The sequence below is a fragment of the Rhamphochromis sp. 'chilingali' genome, assembly GCF_963969265.1.
Source record: "Rhamphochromis sp. 'chilingali' genome assembly, chromosome: 1".
Lineage (NCBI taxonomy): Eukaryota > Metazoa > Chordata > Actinopteri > Cichliformes > Cichlidae > Rhamphochromis > Rhamphochromis sp. 'chilingali'.
In genome coordinates this window covers 50,091,782-50,112,739 of record NC_137929.1, presented here as the reverse complement: position 1 = coordinate 50,112,739, position 20,958 = coordinate 50,091,782, and the positions used below count along the sequence as shown (strand labels likewise).

Here is a 20,958-nt window from a genome sequence, read left to right as displayed (position 1 = left end):
CATCCATCTTGGAGCAACTGTAACCTCATTATTTACTCAGGGATTAGTAAACTATTTTTCATCAACAATTTTATTTCATTTTAAACTTTGATAACAGAACTGAAAAATAAATAATCAAAAACACACACACACACACACACACACACACACACACACACACACACACACACAAAGACAAAGGGAGGTTATCCTATTCTTTCTTTGCACACCAATCCCCACACCACCACTCTCTCATTACTCTGTTCTTCAAGTTACAGAAAGCCAGCTTGTAAAGGGGGACCAAATACAATCAGATTGATGCAATTTATCTAATAAACCATAGGTCACTTTTTCATAAAACACCAACTTAGCCATCGTCATTGGCCACTCTTCATAGGGAGGGGGTCTTCTTTTACCGCCAATGTCTTAGCAGGACCTGTTTGGTCGTAGTAAGAGCAAGAATAATCCATCTTTTTGTATAACTGGAAAAGTCTCCATCAGAAATTTCTGTGGTTATATCAAGTATGGACAGTTTTGGTGAGATACCAAATCTCCTTTTGAAAACACTGAAAATTACCTCCATTATGTTTTCCCACCAATCCCGAAGTGCCGAACAGCTCCATAAGATATGTAAAATCGAAGCGTTTTGACCATCACCTTTCCAACAATCGTCCGTGGGGGCCAAGTTCCATTTATACAGTTGTTGCGGTGTTCGATGCCACCTATTGATTATCTTAAGTTGAATAAATCTACTGCCTGTTTCTTTATACACAGTGTTAACATTATGAATACATGAATCCCATTCAACTGAAGATATGTCCAATGCCATGTCCTGGGCCCAATAGCCCTTAACTTTAAGGAGAGGGTCAGCTGACCGTTCTTGCAATAAATGATAAATTTTAGAAGTGATACCTTTACCCAAGGGTGATCTTGAGAGCAGGACTTCCATAGGGCTGCCCACAGGACAACTCAAAAGGCCACTTTGATAATGAACTATGCATTTGGACATATCTCCAGAATTGATTATGCTGCAACTTGTATAACTCCACAACTTTATCAAAGCTTAAAAAAACATTTGGTCCCCCAGTCAAACAAATCTGATACATAAAGGATGCCTGCCTTACGCCACTGTAACCAGTCAACCGATGTCCCTCCAATTAAAATTCTTTTATTCCCCCATAGGGTTGCCGAAGGAGATTTAATAAAGTCCCAGCGACCCGCCCTATGTAATTTACACAACAATGTCTTCGCATTTGCAATTATAGGATGGGTAAGAAATAAGAAATAAATAAATAGAACAGCTTGTAAAATGTACAAGGATAGAATTGTAAGAAGCCAACTTGTGTGAGAGACAATCTAGGGGTACAATCTTACAATGTAGGGGTAGGGGCTGATGGGGAATGGTAATGAACAGAGTTCAGCCTTCTGACAACCTGGTGAATGAAGCTGTTCAACAGTCCAGTGGAGCGAGCCTGAACACTCCTGTACATCCTCTCCGAAGGCTGAAGAGGGAGTGTGAAGGGTGTATACTGATCATGTCTGAGTTAAGAAAAATAAATACATAAAATAATAAAATCGCTTAAAAATAAAATTGTTTAACCCCCCCCCCCCCCCCCTAAAGATAAAGATAACATACATTGAGAAAAGAGGAGAAAACAAAATACATTAAAAAAATTAGAACACCACTGGTTTAAAATACAAAGAAATGTTTTTCAAACTGTTTTAAAGATATCTAATGTTGACGACCTCCTGATGTGAAGAGGCATTTTGTGCCCTAATTCAGAAGCAACCGCTTCTACAAACCCATCTCCTCTTTTAATCTGGATCTTGGGAGACAGCCAGGAGCATTTTCTCAGCAGACCTTAGTGATCTAGTGAGAGTGTGTAAGTACAACAATGAGTGTCCACAGCAAAATTGCTGGAAATACAAATACCATCAGATTTCGATTCACTGCACCCTGCGATACCATCAGCAAAGCATCTGATTGGCAATTCCTTCATTTTTCAGAATGACATTGATCCCAAACACACTACCAGCGCAGTAAAAGCATATCTGGCTCCAACACCATTGTGAAGTTTGCTGACGACACAGTGGTGTTGGGCGCCATCTCCAACAACGATGAGGCGGCCTACATGGATGAAGTGAAGAATCTGGCATCGTGGTGCCAGGACAACCACCTCCAGCTGAACGTCGGCAAGACCAAGGAGCTGGTGGTGGACTTCAGAAGGGGTCAGCACAGAGACTACAAGCCTATTATCATCAATGGAGCTCCAGTGGAGAGGGTGCAGTCCTTCAAGTATCTTGGTGTCCACATCTTCTCAGACCTGACATGGGCTGCCCACATTCAGGTCCAGACCAAAAAGGCTAGGCAGCGCCTGTATCACCTACGACAACTGAGGAAGTTCAGGGTCTCTCCAAAGATCCTCAGGATTTTCTATACATCCGCTGTGGAGAGCATCCTCACACAGAACATGACATCGTGGTTCTATCCCCAAGCCATCCGTGCCCTAAACACACACACCCACCCCCTCTCACATCATCTATAATTGACTGAGACAGGACTCTGTTCCAGACACTAAACCAAGGAACAATGTACATTTCAAATTCTTTTAATTTTAAATATGTTTATATTGTCTATTCTGTAAAATAGTCAGATGTCTATTCATATTAATGTACAGAATTCACCTGCTTGCTGCTACTACTGCACATTCACCCAATGTGTGTGTGTGTATATATATAATGTTCTTCCTCTACCCCCCCCCATTTTTGCACATGTCGAGGAGCGTGTCAGGCTACATTTCACTGTGTGTTATACTTGTATAACTATGCATGTGACAAATAAAGAACCTTGAACCTCTGGATAAATTAACACACTTATCACACATGGAACTCAAATCCAATTTGGGATCACCCAGACAGAGAATAGAACAAAAGCAAACATCCAAAGAAGAGCTTTGAATGTCCTTAGTAGCCTGGAGAACTATTCCTGAAGACTTTACAGAAATTACAAGAAAGTTGCCTAAGAGAGCTCAGATTACACACTTGTATAAACTCTGTTTTCCCCATCTCTACTGTAAATAGCTGCATTTGTTTCCCATTTTCCGTGGTGTTAACAATGGTGCCGAACCCCAGCCTCCATGTTGGACTCCGAGCCTGCACAACCAGTACAGCTGCTCCAGCTGTTAGTCCGAATATTGGTGAATATCGTGGTCATGCACCATGAAGAGGTGGCGGTGTACAAAGTACAGCTGGACAGGCTGCAGAAGCGACAGACCGAGGTGCTGGAAAGGCACTGGCGGTGTTGATGCATTGGGGAGGGCGACGACCCTCAGTCATTTCTGGAAACCTTCCGGGCCACAGCAGAGGCATGCCAGTGGCCTGCCGCGGAATGGACACCGTGGTTGCTGCCAATGCTGTCGGGAGAGGCTCAGACGGCGCCTTTGAGCCTGTCATCTGCTTTACAGGGCAGTTTTGAGTACATCAGCCATGCGGGGCTCGATTACTTGGACCTCTCCCCGGAGGATCACTTCTGGCGCTTCTGGGTTTGTCAGCTGGTGGGGGAGGATCGGTTATTTGTGTGGGCCTATTAGCTCCACGATGCAGGGGCTATATGGCTGCAGCCCGGACCATTGGAGGGGAAGGCATGCATACTGGCAAAGGTGGTCTTGGAGCAGTTTGTGGATGGTCTGCCAGGGAAACAGCGGTCTGATGTCTACCATGCACTGGGGCACCAGTCCAGGCAAAAGATGGCCTTCTGTTCAGCTTGTTTGGAGCCCCTGACACTTTCTAGCATCAAATGGACCAGGTAGGGGGGCACACAGTGCACAGGCTGCCACCTTCCTGGATGATGTTATCATTCACAGTAACACCTGTGTGGAGCATGTGCAGAAGGTGGGCGTGGTTCTGGAGTCTCTGATCAAGGCAGGGCTCACAGCCAACAGTATCTGGGGTACCATACCACTTGGGGGGTGGGCAGGTGCATCCACAGGCAGAGAAGACAGCCGCCATTGCATCTGGCCTGTGCCCCAAGACCAAAAAGGAGGTGAGGAGGTTCCTGGGGCTGGTTGGGTATTGTCGCCGGTTTGTGCCTGGGTTTGCGGACCTGACCAGCCCCTCATCTCACGGGGGCTGGTCAGATCTTGTCTAGTGGACGAAGCGGTGCCAGGTGGTGTCTTGCAGATGGACGCCTCAAACGGAGAGCTAGAGCCAATTTGTCCCAGCAGGTAAGGGGGGTTGACTGCCGTAGGTGCAGCCGGATATGGCCCTGACCTCAGTCTGGCAGTGGGTGTGCGTGATGTAGGGCTGTGAATAAATGACTGAACAGTGACTGAATGCTGTGGGTCCGTGGTGTTCACACCAATCCAAAAAAAAAAAAAAAGGAAAAAAAATGTATAGTTCAAGAATTTTTCAGTAGTACAGGATATGTGACAGCATGGGATGAGCTGGCCAAACACATGGACTCAGCTGGAATTAACTGAGCTCCAGAGGGGCACTCATTCTCTCATGAATGTTTCCAGAAGCAGTTTGCTTGGCTAAGTGCTCAATTTTAAACGCCTGGAAGTGATTGGAGGTGTCCCAAATTCATTGATTTGGAAGGATAAAAAGAATACTTTTAGCAATACAGAATATCTTATAATAGTCAGGGCTATGAACTGCAATGTGACTGGTTGGCAATCACAAATAGGTCCATAGGAGCAGATCATATGACCAAGCATCAGTCTTTTACAATTTGAAGGAGTGGTAAAACATTCCAGCAAAGTTCAAACTGATGATAATAAAAATGTAAAGTCATAAATGCTGCTAAAGTTCAAACTGCACCCTGTTCTGTAGTCTAAATGAAACAACCTGTCTGACAGCTTCTTTCTTATTAAAATATCGAGTGTTGCTGAGAGGAGAAATGGAGCAGAAAGGAGTTCAGCTGGATTCAGAGAAATTCTCTTGTTCCATCTGTTTGGATCTACTGAAGGATCCAGTGACTATTCTGTGGACACAGCTACTGCATGAACTGTATTAAAACACACTTTGATGAACAGGACATGAAGGGAATCCACAGCTGCCCTCAGTGCATGGGGCAATTCACAACGAGGCCTGTACTGGTCAAGAGTACCATGTTAGCAGACTTACTGGAGGAGCTGAAGAAAACTGGACTTTTTTTACAACCTGCAAATGTTGGAAGGTGCCCCAATCATTAATTTTAAATATATCTATAAAGGATGGAGCACCACAGGGCAACTGAACAAAATTTTCTTATCAGATCACATAAATCTGTCTCAGGAACAAGTAAAATGACTAAATCCAGCTATAAAATGTTGAATTAAAATACTAACTTTGATTTCAATAATTTTTTATTTCAAGTAATTTCATGTTGGTTCAAAGACATTTTTGATGCACAGCCCGACAGTCCTCTCTGCATTCTGTGCTGTAGCACCTGGATGCATCATTACTTATACAGGTTAGACACCTGTGAATAAACCTCAAACATTTAAACTTTTCTGTCCTGATGAAGTCAGAAGGTGCCAAAGTCTCCCTGAATATCCTTTAAAGATTCGGGTTTGCCCTTTTGGATATTAACATAGTGAGAGATTTTGATAGGTTTCAGTGACCATGTTTGATCAATTTTTTAAAGTTTTAACTTTGACAAAAACTTCAGGAAGGTCATTCATCTGATTTTTAAATTACCTAAAGCAGACATCTTGATGATCGGTAATGTTTGAAATGAGGTTACTGCCAGGTTTATCCTCTGTCACCACTTGTGATCACATTACTGACTGAACTGCCTCTTCTGTTACTGGAATAGTTCAAAGTCCCTCCCTCTTCTGCGTAAAAGAAGAAAGAGAAAGAGAAACTCACACAGTCACTGACACTGAGAGGAGAAATGGCGCAGAAAGGAGTTCAGCTGGACCGAGAAACCTTCTCTTGTTCCATCTGTTTGGATCTACTGAAGGATCCGGTGACTACAGCCTGTGGACACAGCTACTGCAGGAACTGTATTAAAGGTTTCTGGGATGAAGAGGACAGGAAGGGAATCCACAGCTGCCCTCAGTGCAGGAAGACTTTCACACCGAGGCCTGTCCTGGAGAAAAACACCATGTTAGCAGCTTTAGTGGAGCAGCTGAAGAAGACTGGACTCCAAGCTGCTCCAGCTGATCACTGCTATGCTGGACCTGAAGATGTGGCCTGTGATGTTTGCACTGGGAGGAAGCTGAAAGCCATCAAGTCCTGTTTAGTCTGTCTGGCCTCTTACTGTGAGAAACACCTCCAACCTCACTATGATGCAGCTCCATCAAAGAAACACAAACTTGTTGACCCTTACAGAAAGACCCAGGACAACATCTGCTCTCATCATGATGAGGTGATGAAGATTTTCTGTCGTACTGATCAGCAGAGTATCTGTTATCTCTGCTTGATGGATGAACATAAAGGCCATGAAACAGTCCCAGCTGCAGCAGAAAGGACTGAGAAGCAGAAGGAGCTCGAGGTGAGACGACTAAACATCCAGCAGAGAATCCAGGAGCGAGAGAAAGATGTGAAGCTGCTTCAACAGGAGGTGGAGGCCATCAATGGCTCTGCTGATAAAGCAGTGGAGGACAGTGAGAAGATGTTCACTGAGCTGATCCGTCTCATGCAGAAAAGAAGCTCTGATGTGAAGCAGCAGGTCAGATCCCAGCAGGAAACTGAAGTGAGTCGAGTCAAAGAGCTTCAGGAGAAGCTGGAGCAGGAGATCGCTGAGCTGAAGAGGAAAGACGGCGAGCTGGAGCAGCTCTCACACACAGAGGATCACAACCAGTTTCTACACAACTACCCCTCACTGTCAGCACTCAGTGAGTCTACACACTCATCCAGCATCAATATTCGTCCTCTGAGCTACTTTGAGGATGTGACAGCAGCTGTGTCAGAGACCAGAGATAAACTACAGGACATTCTGAGAGAGGAATGGACAAACATCTCACTGACAGTCACTGAAGTGGATGTTTTACTGTCAGCACCAGAGCCAAAGACCAGAGCTGGATTCTTAAAATATTCACGTGAAATCACACTGGATCCAAACACAGCAAATATGCATCTGTTATTATCTGAGGGGAACAGAAAAGCAACAGTAAAAAGACAAAAGCAGTCCTATTCTAATCACCCAGACAGATTCACTTTCTATTATCAGGTAATGAGTAAAGAGAGTTTGACTGGGCGTTGTTACTGGGAGGTGGAGTGGACAGGGAGAGGAGTTTGTGTAGCAGTGGCATACAAGGATATTGGGAGAGCATGGTACTCAGATGAATGTGTTTATGGAGGAAATGACAAATCTTGGGCATTACGTTGTGACACACATAGCTATGGTTTTCACTTCAAGAATCTCTCAACTCCTGTCTCAGGTCCTCGGTCCTCCAGAGTAGGAGTGTACCTGGATCACAGAGCAGGTATTCTGTCTTTCTACAGCGTCTCTGAAACCATGACTCTCCTCCACAGAGTCCAGACCACATTCACTCAGCCGCTCTATGCTGGACTTTGCCTTTTAGACTACAAAGTCACTGCAGACTTTATTAAACTGCAATAAACAAAAGTCATTGAGGGACAATTGGTTAAAATGTGTGATTTAGTTTCCAGTTTCTTCGGTCTCCATTGTTGTTGCTGTGAACTGTGTCGTGCTACTTCTCTGCACAGAGATCATCTGTCAGTCACACTTCATGTGCGCTACTTTGATGTCTTATCATGTTTCATTTAGATAATGATTGACTTTGTCTGGATGGCTCTACTTCCGGTGTCTCTAACCATTAAGACTCCCCAAGCTCATGGTGAGTTTTTTTCAGCTACACTGAATGAAACCGCATACATATGTGAACTTCTCTCTTCTCGAAATGTTTCAGGAATATTTTGGCTAATGTATATTTTTTAAATTCAATTCAATTTATTCATGGACCGTAATAGAAAAACCAGCAGATTCATTAATTCATTGCACAGAATTTGTTCTCATTTTGTAAAACAAACAAAAAAAACCATTTAGAATTACATTCACATTTATTTTTAGATTTTGTTGTTCACTGTGATCGTCTCTCGTCATTACTTGATTATTCACAGCTCATATCCTGAGTCATACACACTGATTGTGTGAATGTTGAAGTCTTGAAGTGACTGTTCTGATTTGGTGTTATATAAATAAAAACTGTTTTGACTTTAAACCAAATTGAATGACGTGAATCTAAAAGTTTACTCCATGTAAACATCACATGATGTCAGAGTGAACTATAGGATACAGACGACTTCATGTTAAAGGATGATTCTGCTTTATTTTAGCCTGCTGTATTTCCCATCATGCGTCTGTTGTGATTTAATGAGTCATGAACTTCATCCTCCACCTGTGCTGTGCAGTTACATAAAACAATGAAAGGCCAAGAAATAATAATCATTTTTAATATGAATCATTTTAATGAATTTATTATGACTGAAAACACACACAAATAAAAGGGTTTAAAATGAGGTGTATGAGCCTAAAATATGGAGATGATATGTGTCAGGCACTTTATTCATTGCATTCTGTGTATTTTTATGCATTCGTTTTTTACTAACACTTACCACCCGCAGGGGGTTTACAGGACTTTTTAAATAGAGTGAGGAGGACCCGCAGGGCATCACAATATTTGATTAGTAAAGACAGACGTATTACAATGTGTTACATTGTTGCACAACAGAAATTTCTATTAAATTATTGTTTTGCAAAATAAGTTCACACATAGATCTTAACTATGATTAGTTGTGCTGAATAAATCTTACTCAAGTATGTATACTAAGGTTTTAGGATCAAAATATAAAGTACTCATTAGATTACAGTAACTGATCTTCAGCAAGTATGATCACCTCTTTAAAAGCAGAAGCTTCGGCAGTGTGCTGCTCACAAACATTCATGTTTGTGCTGAATGAAAGCACAATGCCACAATCTTCCCAGCAGTGAATGTTTCAGTAAATTCACAGCAATGTCAGACCATCCAAAAAACAGAGAGCTACTCTACAGGCCTCAGTTAGCATGTTAAATCTCTGAGTTGCCAAGTGGCAGCCAAGAAACCTGAAGTATTTAGAGCATTTCTGTAAAGAGGAGTACAAACATCTTACTGCTGAACTTGCCAACAAGGGTTTCGCCACCAAGTAGTAAGTCCTGTTTTGCATGTTCTCAAATACTTGTTTCACTCAGTGACATGCAAATTAATTTATAACTTTTATGTTGTGGTTGTTATGCTGCCTCTCTCCATTAAAATTACAGACTGTTCATGTCTTTGCACTTCAGTAAAGTACTAGAGTAAACGTTTGTGCTACAAATTAATTGTATCCTAACCCTCGCTATATATTGAAAGGTAAAAAAAAAAAAAAAAGCATTATCAACCTTGTGTCAGTCACAAACTGTGGTCTGGTAATAATAAAATCAAATTTCAGATTTCAAAGCCATAACAAATAAGCGGTCTGCTTTTCATTCAAACTTGTTCCTCTGTTGGTCTCTAAACAGAATGAGCAGCATAGCAGAGAAATGATGTGCGACAGGGAAGAAGAGTGGGGTGGACTTTGAGGAGGGGTGCACATTATTGAGTGAACACTGGAGCACCATCTAAAAATTTTACTTTATCAAGATTTGTAACTTTATATTTTATTAAAGTGAATCTAATTTACTCTTTTTTTGTAGACATATGGTTCCTATGACTGTATATATACATATACAGCTATAAATAAGCAAGAACATTTCCCTAAAAATGTAAATACCCCCCCCAAAACTCTAAAACACGTCCAGTGTGGGATTTTCATTAGAGGATACTTACTGACTGACATATTGTTTTAGTCTTTGGTATCATTCTTGTGAATAAAACTTTCCAACAAATGAAAGAGAAAAATAAAGAAAGCCGCCTCTCGTCTCCTTAAGCTGAATTAAATCTCATGAACACGCTTCGTCTGAACAAACCTGACAGAAAATAGTAAGAGTGATAGTGATGCAGTCCACTTCCCAGTGTTCCCAGTCTGTGCTGCTCTACTGGTATTTTGCCAGCAGTATAACGAGGCTGAGGATGAGCCAAAGAACCAGGAGGTGAGAGGTCACCAGGAGAAAGGCCACTGGGTAAAGGTGCCGTCTGGGGGCTTTGGGGGCCAAACACTGTGGGAGTTCTGAGGGAGTCTCCCCTGGATCTAACCCAGAGACAGGGAACCCTGACTGGGTGTAACAGCCAAGCATCTGCCCCCAGGACAGACGAGATCTGGAGGATGAGCAGGGGTGTTTGTGTGCAAGTGTGAATGAAAGCCAGGGGGGGCAGAGAAGGAAGAGATGTGAAGAGAAAGAGAGGGAATTGATGGCATGAAGTAAAAGAACAAAGAGAGAAAAAGATTAAACTGAAAAAGTTTTGCAACATTTACAATAAGTGGAGAACAAAACGGGGAAACAGGAAAAACAAACGAGGCGAACAAACAGAAATAAAGGAAGGCAAGAGGAAGAGGATTGTTGTGTTTTTCAGGAGAAACAAAAACACACCTTCTCATCCAGTCCAGTGCGGTGCTGAAGTGCTGCTGGCTGAGTGTGTGTCGCTCCCGCAGTAAGGCGCACTGCTCCAGCGTCACCGACATCGCAGTGCGGTCCTTCGCACTCTTACAGCTCGTCAGCCGCACACCGTTCACCTTACGACACACCTGCACGTGACAAAAACACTTTGTTCAAAGGCCCAAAGCAGAGAAAACACATTAATATTATGTGAAGTGTTGTAGAAGAGGTCCTAGTGTAAATGCCCCTTGAGTAAGTTCAACATTGACAGTCAGCTGAGCTCTTTCTGTGCGGCTTGGACGTTCTTCGCCTGTACAAGTATATTATTGCTTGTGAGGTTAATTTGTGGTTCTAAACTGGTTACATGGAGTAAAGGAGTCCCCATTGGGAGCACTGGGATATTTCCCGGTGGTTCCCACCAGGTGATCCCCACAGAGTCAGGTCTTAAAAATCTTACATCAGTAAGTCTGTTTCAGGTGCTTACCTTAGCAGCGATCCACAGAACCTCCACGTTCTTCCTCTTCTTGGCCTCAATGCTGCGTTCCAGAGAAGACAACAAGTCTGCCAGCGACTGGATACCAGCTGACAGAAGAAGAAGGAAGTTCAGTTCAGTCATTGTTTCACTGTTAGCGATCAGACAACCCTCTGTGAGCAAGCAATTAGCAAGAGTGGGAAGGAAAGCACCCTTTTAACAGGAAGAAACCGCAGTAGTGATAAAAAAGCCTTACCCATGTCCGGCAGTCTGTCCCTCAGTGTGTTACAATAAGCTTTGAGACGCTCACAGCTCTGCTGGTTTATTCTCTCCTGCAACGAACAGTCACCAAACCTGAAAACAAACATCAGCTTCTGAGTATTTTTACCAAAAATGGAGAGAAATTTCGCAGCTTACAGGAAGCAACCTTCTATTTTTTGTTGTTGTGATATTATAATGTTTAATGTTCATAATAATAGTTGGCTAAAGTTTCAAATAATGAGGGAAATGTCAAAAGCCAGGTATGAACAATAAATGTTGTTTTCAAAGCCTTTTCTCTACCTAAACCTGATCTCTACTTGCAGATTTTCTCACAAAATTCAACTACAACATCTTGAAACTCCTCTGGGTTCTTATTTGGGCTTTTAATTTGAAGCATTCCAGACGCCGGCCAATCAGAAAAGAGTGGACTTTTAAAAAGGTGTGCCTTAAAAGGGCTGCTTGTTTCAAATGGAGGATGAGCTAAGCGCCTACAGAGAAGGACAAAGTAACTAAAGCTAGTCGAATCCTAAAAGACGAATGTGCAGCTTGAGATGCAGCTTAAAGTCATCTGATTAATAATCTCTAATGAAGATTAAGCTGTCGATGAAGATGTGCACCAACAGCAGACACATTAATATTTTTTTCCTATAAGACCTCTACTTCCAGCAATTTTATTCAGAGGTAGAAAAATATATTGATGTTCACAAGAGTTTTAATTTTGCTCATTAAAGAGTGAAAAGCGGTTTGTTTACCTCTCAGCGTAACTCTGATGCTGGTTGATTCCAATGTTAAACAGAACAGGATCGACTCGAATCAACAGTCCATCTTTCAGTTCCTGTGGAAGTGAGCTGAAGGTCTCCGGGGGCAACGGCACTTCAACAATAAAACTGCCCCTAGTTGGAGATGAACGCACAAAGTGAGGAAGCTGCACACTCACTGCGTGTATAGATGTGTGTGTGTGTGTGTATTCCCACCATGTTCCACTGAGTGTCGGCAGCAGGTCGTCTGGTTGTTCCGTTTTGGCCTCGGTGATGGTGAACGCTACTCTCTTTAGGTCAGCCACACCCACTTCCATGTCTTCCAGCATCCCAATCTCATCACCTGACACACAAACACACCTTAAATGTGTAAGCACTGCATGTGTCACACTAAAATAAAGGACAGCAGCTTCCTTGAGAGTGGCTGCCCCGTGATTGCACTAAAACTTTCACTTTCAGTGAAGGCCTGACACACACCTTACTGCAATCACTCTCAGACAGAGTGGCGAAGATTTCCAAATCACAGACAGACGGCCAACACACTGCCATCAGTCTCAGTCAGTCTGCACCAATAACTTATTTGCAACACATTTTGCAACAAGAAACTCGAATGAACTGGTTGACAACTCTTTGTTTTTTGGGTACTTTCCCAAATAAATCTGTGGAATTTTCCCAGATTAATCACAGTTAATCACTGTATCATCACAAACAGATTGTACGTACCATATTTTTCAGACTATAAGGCACACTTAAAATCCTTTAATTTTCTCAAAGATCGACAATGCGCCTTATGTATGAATTTTGGTTGTGCTTACTGATCTCGAACCGATTTTATGTGGTACGTGGCTTTATCGGAGCATTATGGCTACCATAGTCAGGAGCCTCGCGGAGAAATCTGGGTCCAAAACTCCGTCTGCTTCAGGTCCCAAAGTCAAACGAACACTGCAGCATCACTGAGAGTTAAAAATTATCTAAATTCTTTCATCTTTAATAAAATGATCAGCGTTGCTGCTTTAACAGGTGTAACAATTAAGTTTAACATTCAGAAGACAGAAAACTCAACAGCAGTGAGGTTTGTCGGGTTACTGAGGTTTGGCTAGCTGGAATATAATGATGTGCTACATGATTGCTAGCGACACAGCTATGTTAGCATAACATTAGCACAGTGAAGCTGGAGGATGAACGCCAACTTTTTCCCCTTAACCCTTAACGCGAGGGTTCCTGATGGTCAGGGACAAATGCAATTGCATGGCAGGATGCTGTAAATGGATCAAACTTCAGTCAGGAGAACAACTGAGATAATCCATCCACAATACAAGGTTAGTCATTAATATACTGCAACAACACGGGAATAGAGCAGCTGCCAGAGAATTCAACATTAATGAATCAATGGTAAGGAAGTGGACGACGCAAGAAGAATGAGTTGAATAAAGTTTGACTCATCTGACTGTTTTGTTTTGCTTAATTCACCTTATGGACCGAAAAATACATTAATTGCAGACTGATAGCCGAATAACTCCACAATTGCCATTTTAACACATCAATCACTCAGTCATGAGACCTGGTCCCCGTCTTTAAGGCAACCATGTCAAAGGCAAAAAGATCACAGGTTCTTCAAACATGGTAACAACAATTTGGTCTCACCAATGACTGTTTTCCATAGTGTGACTCTGTGTGACTAGTGTGTATTTACCGTGGGTGCTCAACAGGCTTTCAAATTGAGCCAATACTCCTACAGTGTGAAGTTGCCGTAGAAAGTCAGGATCCCCCAGGCCTCTGTAAAGCTTCAGCATGACACCACAAACTACTGCTGAGAGCTGGAAGACAAACACAGTTTCTTTAATACAGAAAACTACAAACTCCCACTAAAATTCCCCCCCCCCAATAAAAAAAAAAACAGAACATGTTCCCTTCTAAATCTCTGTCATCCTCACCGCCTGGCTGAAGACGGCGTGACGTCTCTGGGCTATGTGTGCAGGGCCCTGAGCGACCGTCACATCCACTGCCTCCTGCAGGACCACAAAGGTCATTGCTACCTGGGCCTTCCCCACTGCCTCACGCACGCAGTCCCTAAGAGTGACCACCAGAGGGAGAAGGTGCTCTTGCCAGGTGCACCCAGAGAAGGAGGAGCAGGAGGAACGAGAGGCTGGAGGGAGAGCGTGAGAAAGTTTGGTGTTTTAATCAGAAATTTACTTTAAGAAAACAAAAAACAGATATCTGAAAATGAGATATCTAAGAAGAAGAAGAACTAGCAAATCTAAGTTAACAGGAAATGCAGCACTGATGAGTGAGATGAAGTGATCTTTCAAACAGAAAGAAAACAATGAAGCATTAAAAATTGTTATTCAAACGTGCTCTGTGCATGTATTAAACCCTGTTCACTGTCAAAGTCTGATCGGAATTTAAAAACGGAGGTATTCTCCGACTGTCTCAGCACATGGACTGATTTTGATTTAAAGGACTCGAGATGAAATAATCCCGAGGTTAAATTAACCATCACAAGATTCATACACAGCCAAGATGCACATCGCTGAAAAACTGTATCGAGCTTATTAACGTTATTGCAAGCATAATCTCAGTGAGAACGCTGCCTGCCAGATTATCAGCTAGCATAATCCATGATATTAACACGTGCACAATGTCAGGTAATACTTCAAGACTTCCTCCTCCAGAGTAAATACACGTGGACACACAGCATACTGACAGCCAAGGTAACTATGGACTGAACAGCTGAATCTACTAAAACCTTTTGCAGAATAATCAATTGACAAATTTGTTTTTTTATCGCTAATTTAGTGCTAAATGTAAAAATTTTTCAAATATATTAAAACATATAAAAATGATTTTATACACAAACAGTAGCAGAAACATGCACTTGTCTGAATAAGAACTCTGAGACGTGATTTACCGTCACCTGTGTTCTGAGAGTTTGTGTCCCCTTCCTGCGGCTCTGGTGACATCACCGTCTGCTCCTCTTGCCGCTGCAGTCGGTCGACCATGGCAACAATGCAGTTGATGCTCTTTCCGACATTCACCCACACCCTGTCCTACACAAAAACAAGCACATATAAAAACTGGAATCATACAACGCTGTCGGAAACACGCAGACATCACACACACTCCAACTTGCCCACTCCTCGTCGTCGTACTCCGTGTCGTGTCGGCCACCATCCTGCTCCTGATCGGCGGGACAGTTCTCACACAGCAGCCCGTTGCTGTGCACGTGGCTGCTGTTGGCGTTTGCGATGCACTGGTTATGGATCTCCAGCAGGGCGCATTTTACCAACTCCTCTTTGAGCGCGTGCACAAACTGCTCGGTCTGGTGGACGACAAAGTATGAGGAAACGTCAGATTTCTTGGTGTCCAAACGACTGCCGGTTAGCTGTATTCTTCTTATTCCTTCCTCACCTGTTCCGTCAGGCTGCCCAGGACCTGCCGCAGCCGGGCGGCGTTCAGCTCCTGCGCGACGGAGAGCAGCTCCTCTGCGAGCCCGAAGACCAACGGCTGCAGCTGGGCCATCCTTGTCAGCAGCTCCTTGGCTCTAGAGCTCTCCTCCTGGGAGTAAGAGACACATCTGGAGAGGAAAGAAAGGAGGACGAGGAAAACTTTACCAACAAGCTAAACTGAAACAGACTGAAGAGTCCAACAAGTCCACCTGTGTAGATTACACACTGTTGTATCTGTTATACAACAGATAACAACATGAATTTGTATTGAATCCTTGACTGCAACATTTTGGCTTTTTAAAACCAGATGTGAAGGACATGGGTTACATCCAAGACTACTGCGCGCTCGTAATCTAGCAGCTTTAGCCTGGGCGGTCAATTTAACTCTAGGTGGGGCCATTATTTCCAAACGAAACATGTTGTAATCAGAAAGATGATTGATGCTATAAACTCATCACAGAGTTTACTGGGGTCAAAGTGAGAAGTAGGATTATTTCTGCCTGAAAACGTGCTCAGCCGACGAGCACCGTGATGTCCCCCTACGGTCAGGACATTTCTGTTCTTAAACCTCAAGCTGAGCATTTAGAGTTAAAGTTCACCTTTAAGTATTTATCCTTCATGACAAGCTTGTTGGACACAACAGTGACTGATATTAAACCTCAATGCAGAAAAAACAGCAAATTTGATTTGATTGGTTTGCACAGTCTCCAGTTTTCACATGTGGACACACAAATCTGTTTTTATCTCTGAGATGCCTCTTTATGCAATACAGTGATGCCTCACAGTAACGCGGATCACTTTTCGGTGATTTTTTTTGTGTTTGTGTGCAATTTTGCTTTTTTGGGGGTTTTTTTGTTAGCACATTATGTTCTGCGTCCTGATTGGCTCTAGACCACTGTCAATCAATCTCATGTCGTGTCTCCTGCACAGTACAGAGCGTGAATGTGTTCACTTTGTCAAATTTATTGAAATCTTTGCTCGCTAGCAGTGTGACTCTGAAGTGCTGTACTGTATGTTTGTAAGTTTTCTCCCCAACAAACACAACAATGTCCACAAACCTTTGCAGCGTCAAAGACACCTGCAGGTTCCTTAAGTTCATAATACTGGACGTATTTTTCTACAAAGGTTTGAACTTTGAGGGTGTTTAAACAAGAGAGAAGAGTGTGAAAATGTTCGAGCCTGTCTGAGAAAAGTGTATAACGGGTGTAGTGAGGGGTTTTACAGCCTTAAAACATCTATAATAACTGTAAAAAATAAAGGTGGCTACTGCGCAGACTTCACCTACCGCTGGTTATTTTTGGAACGCAACTCGTGATAAACGAGGGGCCGCTGAATAACACTGACTAACACGTTCTTATATTTGATCTCTCTACAGCAATGGACAAAAGTTTTGTTAGTGGCACAAATTAGGTGTTTGACACACTAAATCACATTAAGATCTGGGGATGAATCCAAAATGTTAATCCGATGATCTCTGTGTCACTTGGTTGGACCTTCTGCCTCGTTACAATCTTACATTGTGCTGGAAAATCGCTCGTAGAAGTTTTTAGTGTCACACAGTGTGATTTACTTAATGCAGGAACGATCGTCACCAATTATTTGCGATAAATTGTCACCAATTTGTGGCAATGAGAAAACTTTTTATTCATGAGTTCATGTTTATAGATATTAACTTGTGTTCAGCTCAATTTAATTTACAGCGAGCGCTTACAATCTCTTTAACTCTAAACGTACATCACTGCCATTCATCCCTCTGCTGTGTGCAGACTGAGATAATTCCATAAAAATTAAAGCATCAGTGCGCCGACTCCACGATGCAGCAACGCTAATCCTGACAGAGTCGAGATTATAGAGATTAACCGACAGCAGCCAACAATATTATGTTTGAGTGTGACGCTGTTGGAGGAAGGAGGAGGAAGAGAAAATAAAGGGTGGAGACGTTACCTTTCCCTGAGGTTTGTATGTTTCCTGAGGAGTTTCTTCAGCCCTCCGTGTTTAAAGGCCTGGTGATGATCGGCCGGAGCACCAAAGGTTATAACGTCATACCAAACACCTGAGGACAGAGATGAGTGAGTGAGAGAGCTTTGTAGCGTCTTAAGCACAGAGAGAGAGAGAAAGGTGAAGATGGGAAACAAAACACTTTATAATAACATCATCAGTGAATCATAATGTGGTGTTTACAGCTGCTACATGATACATGATAATGCCTACAAACTGGTAAACAATTCCAATTAAACCAGTTTAACCAGCCACATAAGGTTAATAGATGATGTTTAGGAATGTTTAAGTAAGCCGGTGGAGTGGCAGAAGTACCAGTCTGTGAACCTTTGTACCCCGTTTCATTTTTACTTTTGCTTTCACCTTTACTTTAGGAAAACCTGTGGTGTGAGTTACTATAAAACAGCCTCGACTGAGCGCTGTCTCGCTGTTCATACCACACATGCACCACAGGCCTGAAGAAGAAGGAAGCCGCAGACAACAGCCGCGTTGACATAAAATGTTATTTTCTGCTTTTATTCACACAACCAACATAAAGGGGAATTACACCACTACTAATGATGGCAAACATCATTTATTATTAACAGTAAAATAACTACTTGATAAAGTTTAAATCACAATTGTTTGCTTACATGTATGTCTGATGGTTATTGTAAAGTGTCGTCAAAAGTCGATAAAAAATACACAACAGAAATAAGAAGCAGTTAAAGAAAGTTCGGTTATGATTTAGAAACACTTAAATAATATTTAAATATTTGAGCATTTTTAATTTATGTCAACATAGCAAATACATCTTTTTATTCTTATTTATCAGCATCGACTGGGATGCAACTAAAACCTGCAGTAATTTACCTGCAAGCTGTTCACAAAACACCACTGAAATTAGAGGGAGACACTTGTAACTGCTGCAAACGGGAGCAGGAAAGCGTGCTGCGCTGTGAGACGCTTCATACCGTGCAAACAGGACACAGCATCAAAGATGGCTACCGCTGTCAGAAAGTCCTGTACGGTACTCTGCAGGGCAAATCTGCTACGTAACGCTAGAATGATACAGTTCTGCCACAGTTAACCACAGTCAGTGTGGAGCGGTTACCACCGAATACTGTTACGACTTGACTCGTAAGCCACAACTACAATTAGAGACTGATGCTACAGCTTTTAAACCAACAACAGTCTTATTGAAACCTCTAGATGTTCAGTTTTACAGGTAACGTGTATAGCTTAAGCTATGATTAGATACATTCATGGGGTGCACTTTGGTCCGAGTCTGTGCAGATGTCCACATGTTTTTGTAACCTGTGACCTCATCTGCAGAGAATTTAAATCACAATCCAAATATGTAGCTCCAACCTTTACACCAGGGGTGTCAAACACGAGGCCCGGGAGCCAGAATAGGCCTTGAAAAGACTTAAAGCTGGCCCACTGGATGACTTTGAAAATAAGCTAGCTTTTTTACTTTTAACTGCATTTTCATTGGTTTTACAGCTTTTTCTATTGATAAGGGACCGCACCCCTGGGGTAGTATGAATTCATACCACACACTACAGCAGAGTAATTAAGTAATCGATAAACAAGGAAATGACAGTAAAGTTCCTGTTTTTTTATTATTTACCACAGAAATGTCTTTTTTTATTCTTAATATTGAGTCAACAGGGGGAAAACAACCTTTTCTGTGAATTAATTTAAATTCTTTAATTAAAGGACAATCTGGATGAGCCGCTATCAGAACATTTTCTGTAACTTTAAATATTTCTCATGTAGTTTCAGCGAGCTGTATGAGCCCATGATTTAAAATGAGTTCGACTTCCCTGCATTAAACAGTCTCTGTGAGGCCAGCGGTGGTTTCAGACACCAAATCACACGTTAGCTTTGAAATGCTCATCTCTAAGAAGCAGGAGGCTCCCGGGTGTACCTGTGCTGTCAGGACTGGTGACCTCCATCCTCTGCGTGTGTAGGTTGGTCGGAACAAACTGAAGGTGTCTGTCTGACTTACTGGTGCTCGACTTAAAACAGGATGAAGCTGCGGATATATCAGGATATATCAGTTCTGTGTACTTCCAGATAGTATCTGTGGAAAAAGCTAAAATCCGCGTGAAGATCACGTGACCTCACCTGAGACTTTTTCGAGCTCAGCGAGCAGTTCCTGATAGCAGCCGGTCACGTGGTTACAGTGGCTGACGACATCATGGCGAAGGCCATCCCAGTGGGGTGAAAGGTCACCGAGTTCCTTCACTTCCTGAATTCTAACAGGAAAAAAAAAACTTCAGGCTGAAAGAAACAAAGTTTTTTCTACTCTTGGATCTTTATGATGTCATAGGCAGGTGATATCCTTGACGATCTCACAGAAGCCCCGCCCAGCTGCTGTTGTCAGGGGCAGCTGAAAACAGTGGTTGTCTAACTTTTGTTGCGTGTAATAACATTACACCCACACGTTTTCCCTGCTTGTTCATCTCGTATGTGCAGTTGCTCTGCGCCCTCTGGATAAAATGAGGGAGGTCCACAAAGGGAGGAGCTAAAACATCTTGTTCCTTACAGAGGATGACCTGGGGTGCTGCACCAACGCCCAGAATAAGATAAACAAGGAAGAGTTTGAACTACTAAAGAATAAACTGCAGTTTCAAGGTGATTTTGATCTGGTACCTGAGTTCAGGTTATTGAGATAATAGATTAGTTCTGAAGGGTCGTTTTCTTACAGACTTTTATTTTTGCATAGGTTGTGTTTTTTTTAATTTCTATTTACATATATATGTAAACCCAGCCAAAAATAACATCATGAACAACTTCCAGGAAGCACAGTGTGAAAACATGCACGACCACATTATCTCATCTCTGCAGGGATGCACTAATCTAACGTTAGAATCGCATATCCATCCAGTCCTGACTCAACGTGCTGGATCTGTGTCAGCATGCCGACTTATGGACACGTCTGTTTCAGTTCTGTTGTCTTGTGTTTACTTCAGCATGTAGCTAGCAGAGAGCTAACATAGCTTGGAGGAAGTTAACAACATCGTTTAGGTGATCCTGAACTAAAAACTTTTTCAAGTTGTTTAAATGTACATTTTATTTACACAAGTATAGTAAACATGTCCACTTATGTAATCATCAGAAATGCATATACTGTCAAATAAAACAAGACTCAAATGTTAGTAATCACCCCCTGAAGGCCCAGTCTGAGCAAAGAACAAGCCCTGCATACCTGTTTGTATGTTCCTGTGTGAGCAAGCTCAGTAACTGTTTGGGTAAAGAGAAAGAAAGCGGCGTCTCTGACATCTGTTCCCTGACCAGCAGCCACCTCTGATCTTCTGTCTTAAACCTGTTCACCTTAGAGACCTGAGCACACAGCACTGCACGCGCACACGCACGCACGCACGCACACACACACACAGGTTAAGGGAGGAAAACTGATATAAAAGCAGAAAACCATATCCTGTAAACTGTGTGCCTCACATGCTCTCATCATTGGACTGTTGTCTTTGTCGTGGACAGAGCCGTGAATACTGTCGCACAGCGTGGAACACTGGGGCAGGAAAACGGAAAGAGAGA

The 20,958-nt window shown here is 42.5% G+C and overlaps 2 protein-coding genes across 6 annotated transcripts in view; one reads left to right on the top strand and one right to left on the bottom strand.

Moving 5' to 3' along the window:
* LOC308400735 (type II inositol 3,4-bisphosphate 4-phosphatase-like) overlaps positions 1-20,958 on the bottom strand; it is a 32,007-nt gene that overhangs the window by 635 nt on the left and 10,414 nt on the right. For 3 of the 5 annotated variants that reach the window (XM_080888658.1, XM_080888661.1, XM_080888662.1), the window contains 16 exons: positions 20,863-20,932; positions 20,612-20,759; positions 19,528-19,658; positions 19,328-19,435; positions 17,362-17,470; positions 15,380-15,545; positions 15,102-15,290; positions 14,880-15,018; positions 13,906-14,117; positions 13,665-13,788; positions 12,188-12,314; positions 11,966-12,106; positions 11,209-11,306; positions 10,965-11,062; positions 10,475-10,629; positions 8,462-10,202 (listed from right to left, as the gene is read on the bottom strand). In XM_080888658.1, the coding sequence (XP_080744784.1) occupies positions 9,980-10,202; positions 10,475-10,629; positions 10,965-11,062; positions 11,209-11,306; positions 11,966-12,106; positions 12,188-12,314; positions 13,665-13,788; positions 13,906-14,117; positions 14,880-15,018; positions 15,102-15,290; positions 15,380-15,545; positions 17,362-17,470; positions 19,328-19,435; positions 19,528-19,658; positions 20,612-20,759; positions 20,863-20,932 (2,238 nt within the window). In that variant the 3' untranslated portion in view covers positions 8,462-9,979. Of the gene's footprint in view, positions 1-8,461; positions 10,203-10,474; positions 10,630-10,964; positions 11,063-11,208; positions 11,307-11,965; positions 12,107-12,187; positions 12,315-13,664; positions 13,789-13,905; positions 14,118-14,879; positions 15,019-15,101; positions 15,291-15,379; positions 15,546-17,361; positions 17,471-19,327; positions 19,436-19,527; positions 19,659-20,611; positions 20,760-20,862; positions 20,933-20,958 lie in introns of those variants that run through there. The other 2 variants (XM_080888659.1, XM_080888660.1) reach the window with 2 other exon arrangements.
* LOC308400210 (tripartite motif-containing protein 16-like) lies at positions 5,849-7,528 on the top strand (the record flags this gene model as incomplete). The annotated part of the gene is made up of 1 exon (XM_080887761.1): positions 5,849-7,528. The coding sequence occupies exon 1, from the start codon at positions 5,855-5,857 to the stop codon at positions 7,526-7,528; it is 1,674 nt and encodes a 557-aa protein (XP_080743887.1). The 5' UTR covers positions 5,849-5,854.